The sequence below is a fragment of the Loxodonta africana genome, chromosome 9, assembly GCF_030014295.1.
Source record: "Loxodonta africana isolate mLoxAfr1 chromosome 9, mLoxAfr1.hap2, whole genome shotgun sequence".
Classification (NCBI taxonomy): domain Eukaryota; kingdom Metazoa; phylum Chordata; class Mammalia; order Proboscidea; family Elephantidae; genus Loxodonta; species Loxodonta africana.
The window spans coordinates 85,868,173-85,880,159 of NC_087350.1; the positions used below are offsets into that span (position 1 = coordinate 85,868,173).

The 11,987-nt window shown below is 36.4% G+C and overlaps 1 protein-coding gene across 1 annotated transcript; it reads right to left on the reverse strand.

Annotated features, from left to right (window-relative positions):
- Nucleotides 1-217: 217 nt before the first annotated feature.
- On the reverse strand, nucleotides 218-717 carry LOC100661895 (large ribosomal subunit protein uL15-like). The gene has a single exon (XM_003407321.4). The coding sequence runs from the start codon at nucleotides 699-701 to the stop codon at nucleotides 255-257; it is 447 nt and encodes a 148-aa protein (XP_003407369.2). The 5' UTR covers nucleotides 702-717; the 3' UTR covers nucleotides 218-254.
- Between the last annotated feature and the right edge of the window lie 11,270 nt (nucleotides 718-11,987).

The window sequence follows — 11,987 nt, forward strand, 5'->3', positions numbered from 1 at the left end:
ATAAACGAAAGGATGTGTTAAGTTAGGTAATGGCCCAAGCCTCTAAAGTACTGGTGTATCCCTACCATACAGCTTCTGAGGGAAGTCAGCAGGGAAACATAGGCCTCCATACTCCTAGAATCTGTTAGGTGGGGTCCTGATGCTGGCAGTGCTCAGCATTAGCTACACAGGTAGGGATGTAGAGATGCCACCAAAGAACCTACACTCAGACGTAAGGGAAAAGCATTTAACATTTAATTAACCTCCATGTAGCTTCAAGCCACCAGGACACAGGCACCCCCAACACCCTTAATCTTCTCCTCAGCTCTTCTGCTGAAGAACTTGGCCTTCACGATGACAGGCTGTTTTGGGAGCGTTCCCTTCCCCAGAACTTTGTAGTAGCCCGATTGCAGCACATCAATGATGGGAGCAGCTCCAGTCTTATTTTTGGCAGCATTTACCCTTGTCTGCTCACTGACTAAGGTCCACAACTTATCGAGGTTGACAGTTGGACAGAAGCTCTGGTTCCTCTTCAAGTGGTAATGTCTCATACCAACCTTCCCAAAGTAACCTGGATGATATTTGTCGAAGTTGATCCTGTGGTGATGCATGCCACCAGCATTACCCCTGCCTCCTGGGTGCTTCCGGTGCTTGCCGATACGGCCGTGGCCGTGGCTCACGTGGCCCCTAAGTTTCCGGGTCTTCCTCAGTCTGGATGGCATGGCGGTGGCCGAGGCCAAAGAGCTGTGTTTCAGTTTTTAAACTCACATTAGGCACTTCATGGAACATTAATATCTAGGGAAAACCTATATAAGCACCTCCATTTAAGTGTATTGATTGTCTAATGAGTAAGGATATATTTAATATAGTGATGTGCAGCTATTTTCAGTATACATTAGTCCGCTCATACAGTTGCCATAATCATGAGACTGCCAGAGCATTCGATGAACATTTAGGTTGTATTTTGCAAAATGCTTTCAAAGAAAAGCATAACCACACTCAAGCTGTTAAAAATTATGATGGTAATGACAATAATAATAATAATAACTAAAATGCTACTTACTATATTACAGGCAATTTTCAAAGTACTTTACGTGCATTACAGTATTTATTTCTCATATGAAGGCCATGAGTTAGGTACTATTATTTTCATTTTCTTTTTACAGATAAGAAAGCTAAAGATTGAATTATGTTACTGACTTGCCCAAGATCACACAACAAATGGTGGAGTTGTGGTCTAAATTAGGATAGATTTGATCTTATAAATCAAGTCCTTAATTAGCATACTATACTTACTCCAAAGGGCTTATTTTTTTCCCCCCTGAGACATGAAAGTAGCTATGACTGAATTTCTTAAGATCATTTGTATCACTGTTTTTTAAAAATTTTGTGTGCTTTAGTGAAACTTTACAGCTCAAGTTAATTTATCATTCAAAATTTATACACATGTTGCTTTATGACATTGGTTACAATCCCCACAATGTGACAGCATGCTCCCCCTTTTCACCCTGGGTTTCCTGTGTTCATTTGTTCAGTTCCTATCCTTCTTTCCTTTTCGCCTTGCTTTTGGGCAGGAGTTGCCCATTTGGTCTTGTATATTTGATTGAACCAAGAAGCACATTCCTCACATGTGTTATTGTTTGTTTTATAGGCCTGTCTAATCTTTGTTTGAAAAGTGAGCTTAGGGAGTGGTTTCAGTTCTGAGTTAGAAGAGTATCCAGGGCCATAGTCTCGGGGCTTCTGCCAGTCTCTATCAGACCAGTAAGTCTGGTCTTTTTTCATGAATTTGAGTTCTGTTCTACATTTTTTCTCCCATTTTCACAGCGACTGTCTGTTGTGATCCCTGTCAGAGCGGTTGGTGGTGGTAGCTGGGCATCATCTAGTTCTTCTGGGCTGGAGGAGTCTCTGGTTCACGTGGTCCTTTAATCCTTTGGGCTAATATTTTCCTTGTGTCTTTGGTATTCTTCATTCTCCTTTGCTCTGGATGAGATAGGACTAATAGATGTATTTTAAATGGCTGATTGCAAGCTTTTAAGACTGGAGGTGCTACTCACCAAAGTGCAATGTACAACATTTTCTTTACGAACTATGTTATGACAAATCAACTCGGTCCCTCAAGGTGTTTGGATGTGTTTAGGAAACTTCTATGCTTTTGTTTCATCAAGTTGTGCTGACTTTCCCTATATTATGTGTCGTCTTTCCCTTCACCAAAGTTGACGCTTGTCTACTACCTAGTTAGGAATTTCTCCTTCTCCTCCCTCCCCACCCTCATCAAAGAATGCTTTTTTCTGTGTGTAAAACTTTTCTTGAGTTCTTATAATAGTGGTCTCATACAGTATTTGTCCTTTTGTGACTGACTTATTTCATTCAGTATAATGCCCTCCAGATTCATCCATGTTGTAAGATGTTTTGTGGATCCATCATTGTTCTTTCTCATTGCGTATTATTACATTGTGTATATGTACCATAATTTTTTTAATCCATTCATCTGTTGATGAACATTTAGGTTGTTTCCATCTTTTTGGTATTGTGAATGGTGCTGCAATGAACATGGGGGGTGCGTATGTTTACTCTGTGATGGCTCTTATTCTCTAGAGTATATTCCTAGGAGTGGGATTGTTGGATCATCTGATAATTCCGTTTCTAGCTTTTTGAGGAAATACCCTATCATTTTCTGAAAGTGGTTGTACCATTTTACGTTCCCACTGGTAGCACATGACAGTTCCAATCTCCCCACAATGTCTCCAACATTTGTTAGTTTATGTTTTTTGGATTAGTGCCGGTATTGTTGGGGTGAGATGATGTCACTGTAGTTTTGATTTGCATTTCTGTAATGGCTAGTGATTGCAAGCACTTACTCATATGTCTGTTAGTCACCTGAATGTCGTCTTTGGTGAAGTATTTGTTCATATCCTTTGCCCATTTTTCAATTGAATTATTTGTCTTTTTGTTATTGAATTGTTGAAGTCTTTTGTAGATTTTAGAGATTAAACCCTTGTCAAATATGTTGTAGCCAAAGTTTTTTTCCCCATCTGTCGGTTCTCTTTTCATTCTTTTGGTCAACTCTTTTGATAAGCATAAGTGCTTGGTTTTTAGGAGCTCACAGTTATCTAGTTTCTCTTCTGGTGTTTTTGCATTGTTAGTTGAGGTTTGTATACTATTTATGCCATATATTAGGGCCCCTAGCATTTCTTCCATGACCTTTATCATTTTAGATTTTATATTTTAGTCTTTGGCCCATTTTGAGTTAGTTTTTCTGTATGGTGTGAGGTATGGATTGTGTTTCATGTTTTTACAGATGGACAACCAGTTATGACAACACCATTTGTTAAAGAGGCTGTCTTTTACTCCATTTAATGGACTTTGGCCCTTTGTCAAATATTAACTGCTCATAAATGGATCAACTTACATCTGGGCCCTCAATTCCATTTCATTCGTCTATGTGTCTGATGTTGCGCCAGCATCGGGGCGTTTTGACCACTGTGGCTGAATAATAGGTTCTGTTATGGATTGAATTTTGCCCACCAAAAATATGTGTCAACTTGGTTAGGCTATGATTCCCGGTATTGTGTGGTTGTCCTCCATTTTCTGATTGTGACACCCTTGCTCAGGTCGCATCCTTGACCCAATGTAAAGAGAGCTTCCCTGGGGCGTGATCTGCACCACCATTTATCTTACAAGAGATGAAAGGAAAGGGAAGCAGGCAGAGATTGGGGGACCCCATACCACCAAGAAAGTAGTGCCAGGAGCAGAGTACATCCTTTGGACCTGGGACTCCTGCATGGAGAAACTCCTAGTCTAGGGGAAGATTGATGACAAGGACCTTCCTACAGAGCCAACAGAGAGAGAAAGCCTTCCACTGGAGCTGATGCCCTGAATATGGGCTTTTAGCCTACTAGACTGTGAGAAAATAAATTTCTCTTTGTTAAAGCCATCCACTTGTGGTATTTCTGTTAGAGCAGCATTAGATGACTAAGATAGGTTCTAAAATCAGGTAGTGTGAGGCCTCCACTTTGTTTTTCTTCGGTAATGCTTACTTATCCAGGGCCTCTTCCTTTTCCACGTGAAGTTGATGATTTGTTTCTCCATCTTGGTAAAGAATGCTATTGGGATTGTATTGGATTGGGATTGTATTGTATCTGTAGATCACTTTGGGTAGTATTGACATTTTCACAATGTTGAGCCTTCCTATCCATAAGCATGGTATGTTTTTCTACTTACGTAGTTCTCTTTTGGTTTCTTGCAGTAGTGTTTTTGTAGTTTTCTTTGTATAGGTCTTTTATGTACCTTAGATTTATTCCTAAGTTCTTTATCCTCCTGGGGGTTATTGTAAATGATATCAATTTGATGATTTCCTTTTCGAAGTTCCCTTCGTTGGTGTAGAGGAATCCTACTGATTTTTGTATGTTAATCTTGCATCCTGCTATTTTGCTGAAATCTTCTGTTAGCTCTAGTAGCTTTCTTGCAGATTCTTTAGGGTTTTCTGTGTATAAGATCACTTCATCTGCAAACAGGTATAGTTTTACCTTTTCCTTGCCAATTTGAATGCTCTTTATTTCTTTTTCTTGCCTTATTGGTTTAGCTAGGACTTCCAGCACGATATTGAATAAGAGTGGTGATGAAGGGCATTCTTGTCTGATTCCCATTCTCAAGAGGAATAATTTCAATCTTTCTCCATTTAGAATGACGTTGACTGTTGGCTTTGTATAAATGCCCCTTATTATGCTAAGGAATTTCCCTTTTATTCCTATTTTGCTGAGAGTTTTTGTCAGGAATAGTTGTTGGACTTTATCAAATGCCTTTTCTGTGCCGATTGATGTGATTCTTTTCTTTTGTGTAATTTATGTAACAGATTATATTGATCGATTTGTAATGTTGAACCATCCCTGCATAGCTGGTATGAGTTCCACTTGTTCCTGATGTATTATTTTTTGATATGCTGTTGAATTCTATTTGCTAGAAAAAAAATGAGAATTTTTGCATCTATGTTCATGAGGGATATTGGTCTGTAATTTTCTTCTTTGTAGTGTCTTTGCCTGGCTGTGGTATCAGGGTTATGCTGTTTTCATAGAATGAGTTTGGGAATATTCCTTCCTTTCCTATGCTCCAAAATAGCTTGAGTAGTATTGGTGTTATCTCTTCTCTGAAAGTTTGGTAGAATTCTCCAGTAAAGCCAGCCGGGTCAGGGCTTTTTTTTGGTTGGGAGTTTTTTGTTGTTGTTGCTGTTATTTTTATTACTTCTTCAGTCTCTTCCTTTTCTGTGAGTTTGTTTAGTTTTTCTACCTTAGTTTGTGTTAGTTTAGGTAGGTAGTGTGTTTCTAGAAATTTGTCCAATTCTTCTAGGTTTTCAAATTTGGGGGAGCATAGTTTTTTGTAGTATCCTGTTATGATCCTTTTTATTTCAGTTGGATCTGTTGTGATATCACTCTTTTCTTAACTGGGTTATTCACTTCTCTCATGTTTTTCTTTTGTTAGTTTGGCTGATGGTTTGTTGACTTTGTTGATCTTTTCAAAGACCAATTTTTTATCATGTTGATTCTAATGTTTTTCTCTTCTCTTTCATTTATTTCTGCTCTAATCTTTATTATTTCCTTTCTTCTGGTGACAGAGGATTTCTTTTGCTGCTCTGTTTCTATTTGTTCGATTTGTAGGGTTGATGTTTTGCTTTTGGCCCTTTCTTGTTTTTGATGTGTGTATTTATTGTTATAAATTGACCTCTAAGCACTGCTTTTGCTGTATCTTAAGGGTATTGGTAAGATGTGTTTTCATTCTCATTTTATTCCATGATTTTTTAAAGTTCTATCTTTGATTTCTTCTATTACCCAGTGGTTTAAAGGAAGGTGTTGTTCAGTTTCCATGTATTTAATTTTTTTCCCTGCTGTTTCTGTTATTGATTTCTACTTTTCTGACTTTATGATCAGAAGTAATACTTTGTATTATATGAATGTTTTGAATTTTGTTAAGGCTTGTTTTGTGGCCTAAAATGTGAGCTGTTCTAGAGAATGTTCCATGTGCATTGGAAAAGAATGTGTACTTTGCTGCAGTTGGGTAGAGTGTTCTATAAATATCTGTGAGGTCGACTGTGGCATTTAGATCTGTATCTTTATTGAGTTTCTTTTTAGATGTTCTGTCCTTCACTGAAAGTGGTGTGTTGAAGTCTGCTATTATTGTGGGACTGTGTGTTTCTTTTTTCAATGCTGTTAGAGTTTGTTTTATACATATTTGGAGCCCTGTCACTGATGCGTATCAGCCAAGCACTTAACTGTTGTGCCACCAGGACTCTATTCAGGTCAAAATCTGATGGGCAACAGATCTGGTTGCTATGCAGTGTGTACGCTGCCCTTGTTTATATTGGCAATTACTGAACTGTTCTGAACTGCTCTGGACTGATTTGAATCCCTGGTTTATACACTGTTTTCTAATATACTAACTAATGTACTTTTTGCTGATAAATTCACTATATTCTCAAGTTTTAACTCTGTATAAAAATTTCACTATTACAAAAAAGCTCTTCATCCTTCTTAATAAATCACTTTACACAGAAATTGAAATTTATGTTGTCAAGATATAGAATTAGTGTATGAATCATAGCTAATGTGCTTTTGATGTTGGTTGTTTTCTAGTTAGCTCCAAGTCATGGAGACCTCATGTATAACAGAACAAAACATTGTCAGTTATTGTGCCATCCTCAAAATTGTTGGTATGTTTGAGCCCTTTGTTGAAGCTAGTATGTCAATCCATCTCATCAAGGGTTTCCCTTATTTTCACTGAGCCTCTACCAAGTATGATGTCCTTTTCTAGTGATTCGTCTTTCCTGATAGTGTTTCTAAAGTAAGCAAGATGAAGTCTCACCATCTTCACTTCTAAGAATTTTGGCTGTACTTCCTCCAAAATTGATTTATTTGTTCTGGCAGTCCACAATATATTCAATATTCTTCCCTAATACCACAATTCAAATGCATTAATTCTTCTTTGATCTTCCTTTTACATTGTCCAGATTACAAATGCATATGAGGTGATTGAAAATATCATGGCATGGATTGAAAGTAGTCATCAAAGTGACAACTTTGCTTTTTAACACTTTAAAGAGGTTTTTTTCTAATAGGTTTTCCCAGTGCAATATGTCAGTTGATTTCTTGACTGCTGTTTCCATAGGCATAGGTTGTTGACCCAAGTAGAGTGAAATCCTTGACAACTTCAATTTCTTTGCCATTTATCATGTTGTTGTTTATTGGACCAGTTGTGAGGATTTTTGTTTTCTTTATGTTCACATTTAATCCATATCGAAGGTAGTCTTTGACCTTCATCAGTAAGTGCTTGAAGTAGTCTTCACTTTCACTTTCAGCAAGGGGGCCTGTGTCATCTGCATAAAACCTGTTGTTGTTGTTGGGTGGCTTCCAATCAATTCGAACTCATAGCAACTCCTTGTGACACAGCAGAACTGCCCCATATGGTTTTCCTGCCTGTAATCTTTACAGAAGTAGATTGCCAGGTCTTTCTCCGGCATAATGCCCAGCAGGATGTACACTGTAGCTCAAAACTTGTCTTCCTAAAGAACCAAGGTCTGTTTTAGTACTTTCCAAAAACTAGCACTGACAATTGGAGCTGTAGCTGTGCTTTAATTCTAATTAGTAACACGTGCTCAAATAAGTAATATGGAATTTATATTTTTTCACTTTTCATATATTTTAGAGCATTTTTGACAAACATTAACTTGAGGCATGTGAAGAAACCATGTGAATTGTTTTGTTCCAGGCATATCAGGTTGAACAAAGAGACATTTAAATACATGACAGCTTCCAGATTATTCTGAAAAATATGAGATTTTTAAAATCTCATTTATTATTTGCTTTATCTTTATTAACAATTAATTTTATCACTTTTGTTATACAGGCTCTTAATTATGCTATAATTTAATTGCAAACTACCAAATGGTTAAGGACGTATTTGCCTCAGAATATTGTTCCCTTTGTCTGATTGAATAAAGTCTTTAATTAAAATTATTTTGGCCTTAATGAATAATCTGAAAATGAATATTAATTGAAGTAATCTACACTTGAAACCACTCTGTTAATGATAATTATGAGAGCTATATCTGTAATAACGCTTCTTTTATGTAAACACAGCTGAGAATCAACTGTTAGCAATTTTCCTTGGGGCATTTTTTTTTTTTCTGTATCAGCATAATCATTATTATCAACATCATCATCATATCACCATAATACATGATGTTGCTCGTCAATTAATATGTTAGTTTTCAGTTTACAAACTGATTTTATGATTTTTTTTTTCCTCTTTTCATCTGCACATCAACTGTGTGGGATTAAATGGGTGGGCATCACTCTTTCCATGTTTCCATTTGAGAAACTGAGTCTCACTGAGGTTAAGTGGCTTAGATCTGAGGATACAGAAACAAGAGGTAGAACCAGAAAGACAGACCAAGTCCATGTAACAATAACTGTTACTGAGCACTTTACATATCTAGAATTCCATATTCCATCTCAACCAATCACAGTAATCTGTCAAGGAAGGTGTATCCCCATCCTATACACAAGGAAATTAATTTTCTCAACGTTGTATAGTTAACATGTAGCAGATCCGGGATGTGAGCCCAGGAATGTGTAATGCCATATAGATTCCCTTTCTGTTACATCACAGATTATAACCTCTAGGCTAGTATTTCCCAAGCACAAATATTGTGTACTTCCCTTCCAAAGCACAATGCTTTCAGGTGATTGAATTTACAAGGACAGAATCCCTGAAAATTAACAGAGATTGTTTTGATCATTATTCCCTACAAATTTTAAAAATAAAATAGTAAGAAGAAAAAAAAGAAGAAAAACTAGCTGTAAGCAATGAAAAGGAATTAGAATCCTTGACAAAAAAGACATTCGTGGTATGTTATACTGTCCTCAGAAGACATTGTAGACTTACTGTTAGATTCTCCAGAGATTAGGTTAATCTGGAGAAGTTATCTTCAAAAGCCACAAACAAACAAAAAGAAATAAACTTCATTTAAACGGTTATGTTAAACTAAAGGAAGACTTACTGCCTTCAATTGTTACCCCAAGGGGAATCTACTGTAGGATTTACATGCAGCGAAAGAAAAATACTGATACCCTTTCACAGAATCCAGGGAAGCTGATAAACAAGGAGCCTGGTATTTGGGATCTGAAAGCCTGCAGGCTTTGTGCCCATTCTCCTGCCCCGACCTTATCCTTCTGTAGGACCAACGGGACCGCACTAAAGGGAGATGGTATCTCCAAGCTCTCTAGTTTCTCCATAGCATCAGGCAACGACTGGCTTGTAAGCAATGAAAAAACTTGGTTTCCTCTACGGCTTCTCTTATAGGGTCACTATGAGTTGGAATTGACTTGACAGCAGTGGCTTTAGTGGCATGGCTTCTCTTAGTTTTTCTGTTCTGCCTTAAGACTTCAGCAGGACCCATATACCTGTAACGTATGAGGGTATGGGGGAGATCTCCTGACATATGTGTATTTGCTTGTTTGTTTTTAACTTTCCTATTATTGTCTGTTTCTATCTGTTCTGCCTGTTCTAAGTTCCTTCTTCTGTTCTTCCTTTCTTTTGATTTGATTGGTACTCTTTATTATTAAATTTATTCCCATTATCGGCCTAGTACTTACACATTATTTAACTATTTTTTGTTTTTTCTATAAATTTTATCATGTGTTCTTTACATCTGAATGTCTAATATTAATCAGTATTTATCACTCCCCATTCAAGTCATGATCTATTTGCCCATCATCTGACTTTTCTAGTATTGCTTTACCTACATAATTATTACTGTTGTTTTAAGCAATCAATATTCATAACATACTTTTTTATATAGTCATAACATCTTGATGGCCTATATTCATTTAAAAAAATCATATTTTTTGTTTTACACATAGTTAATTTTCATAACATAAAAATGTTTATTATAGCTATTATTCATTCAGATTTAGATTTATCCATATATTTGTATGTATATATTTGCTCTTTGCTTTTTTCAGAAACTCTAGATACCGTTTTTCTTCATCCTGAATGATAGATTTTAGTATTTTCTTTGGTGTGGGGATGCTTTTGACCATATCAGAAGTTGTTTTCTATATGTCTTTATTTCACATTTCACTTTTGAAGATTATTTGTGCTGGGCATAGAATTCTAGGCTGGCACTTCAAAGGTATTATTTTATATTATGCATACTTGTTTATGGTGTGTATCTTGGTTAAATTATTATTGTCTTTTTGAGAATTATTAAGATTTTTATTTTATCTTATTGTTGGTTTTCACCTGTTTGGCAGTTGATGTGTATGTGTGAGAGAAATTCTGTGTGAGTTTTTCAGCCATTGTTTCTTTAGACATTGCTTCTACCCTATTTTATTTATCTTGCCTTTCTCAGATTCCAATTGCACATATGCTAATCCTCTTTATCATAAACCCTGGTGGAGTAGTGGTTAAGACCTTTGGCTGCTAACCAAGAGGTTGGCAGTTCAAATCTACCAGGCATTCCTTGGAAACCCTTTGGGGCAGTTCTACTCTGTCCTATAGCGTCGCTACGAGTCAGAATTAACTTGACAGCAATATTTTTTTTTTCTTTTTGATTTTATAGTATCTTAAGGAACCCCGGTGGCACAGTGGTTAAGAGCTATGGCTGCTAACCAAAAGGTCAACAGTTTGAATCCACCAGCCACTGCTCAGAAGCCCTATGGGGCAGTTCTACTCTGTCGTATAGGGTCTCTATGAGTCGAAATTGACTCAACGACAACAGGTAAACTGTACTCTCTCCCTCCCATTCTTTGGTTTCTTCATGCTTCTGTTTAGGTTTTTATTTTTTAACCTAAGCTTCAGTGATTTTTTCTTCATCCGTGTATAATATGCTGTTAAAACAATCAACAAAATTTTTAATTTGTTAGTAAAAGTTTTAATATTATAATTTCCATATTGATTGTTACAAGTTCCAGTTCTCTACTGAAATCATTAATCATGTCTTTTATTTTCTTGAAATGATTAAATATAGGCAGTGCTTTTGTTTATTTGTTTTTTGCTTGTGTGTGTCCATGTCTGATGTCCCCATTATCAAAATCCTCTGTGGATTTGGTTCTATTCTGTTTTGAATTTTGTTCACATTGTTTTCTTTTTTCCTTTTATGACTGGTATTTTTTGCACAAGTGACTGATTTTGTACATTAAAAACTTTAGAACTATTTAAAACTCTGAGCGATTTTATCTGTCTTCAGAGTAAATTGTTCTTTTCTTCTGGCCAGAAACTAGAATAAAAAAAAAAAATCTGTTGCTGTAGTGCTGATTTTGACTCATAGTGACCCTATAGGACACAGTAGAGCTGCCCCATAGGGTTTCCAAGGAATGCCTGGTGGATGCGAACTGCTGACCTTCTGGTTAGCAGCCACATAGATCTTAACCACTGCACCACCAGGGTTTCCGTAAACTAGAATAGGAACACTAATATTCCATATCACTTTAATTTTATTAGGCTTTTTTTAGACAACATGAGGGCTTGGACTTTCCTTCTTTGCTCCTAGGATTATGCACTCATGGTTTTAACAAGAACAATAACAAAAATCTCCTAATTTGGAATTAACTCCATGGCAACTGGTACTAGTACTGGTACTTGTACAACTTCCTGGTGGTCTTGAAATCTAGTTTTACCCATGTGGGTCTATGAATATGTCAAAAGTTCCACTCAGTTTTTCACTGTCTCCCAAGTCTCTTCTGGAGTATACACAAGGCTCCAGAAAGTGACCCCAAATATTGGTATCACCATTTGAGTTTCCTTTTTTTTTTTTTTTCCTGTTTTTCTCTCAGATCATAGTCCTAGCACTCTTAATTTTTTTGATAATCTTTAAAAAAATTTTTTTGATACTCTTTAAAAAAATTTTTTTTTTATTAAAACTATTTTGTCTAGCTTTATTTTTAGCTCTCTGAAAGAGTTGCCTTGATTTCTCTGGACTGACACTACTTTAATAGTCCCTCCATTGGAAATTTTTA

Coding starts and splice junctions, on each gene's coding strand:
- LOC100661895 (XM_003407321.4), bottom strand. CDS start 701: ATGCCATCCAGACTGAGGAAGACCCGGAAACTTAGGGGCCACGTGAGC.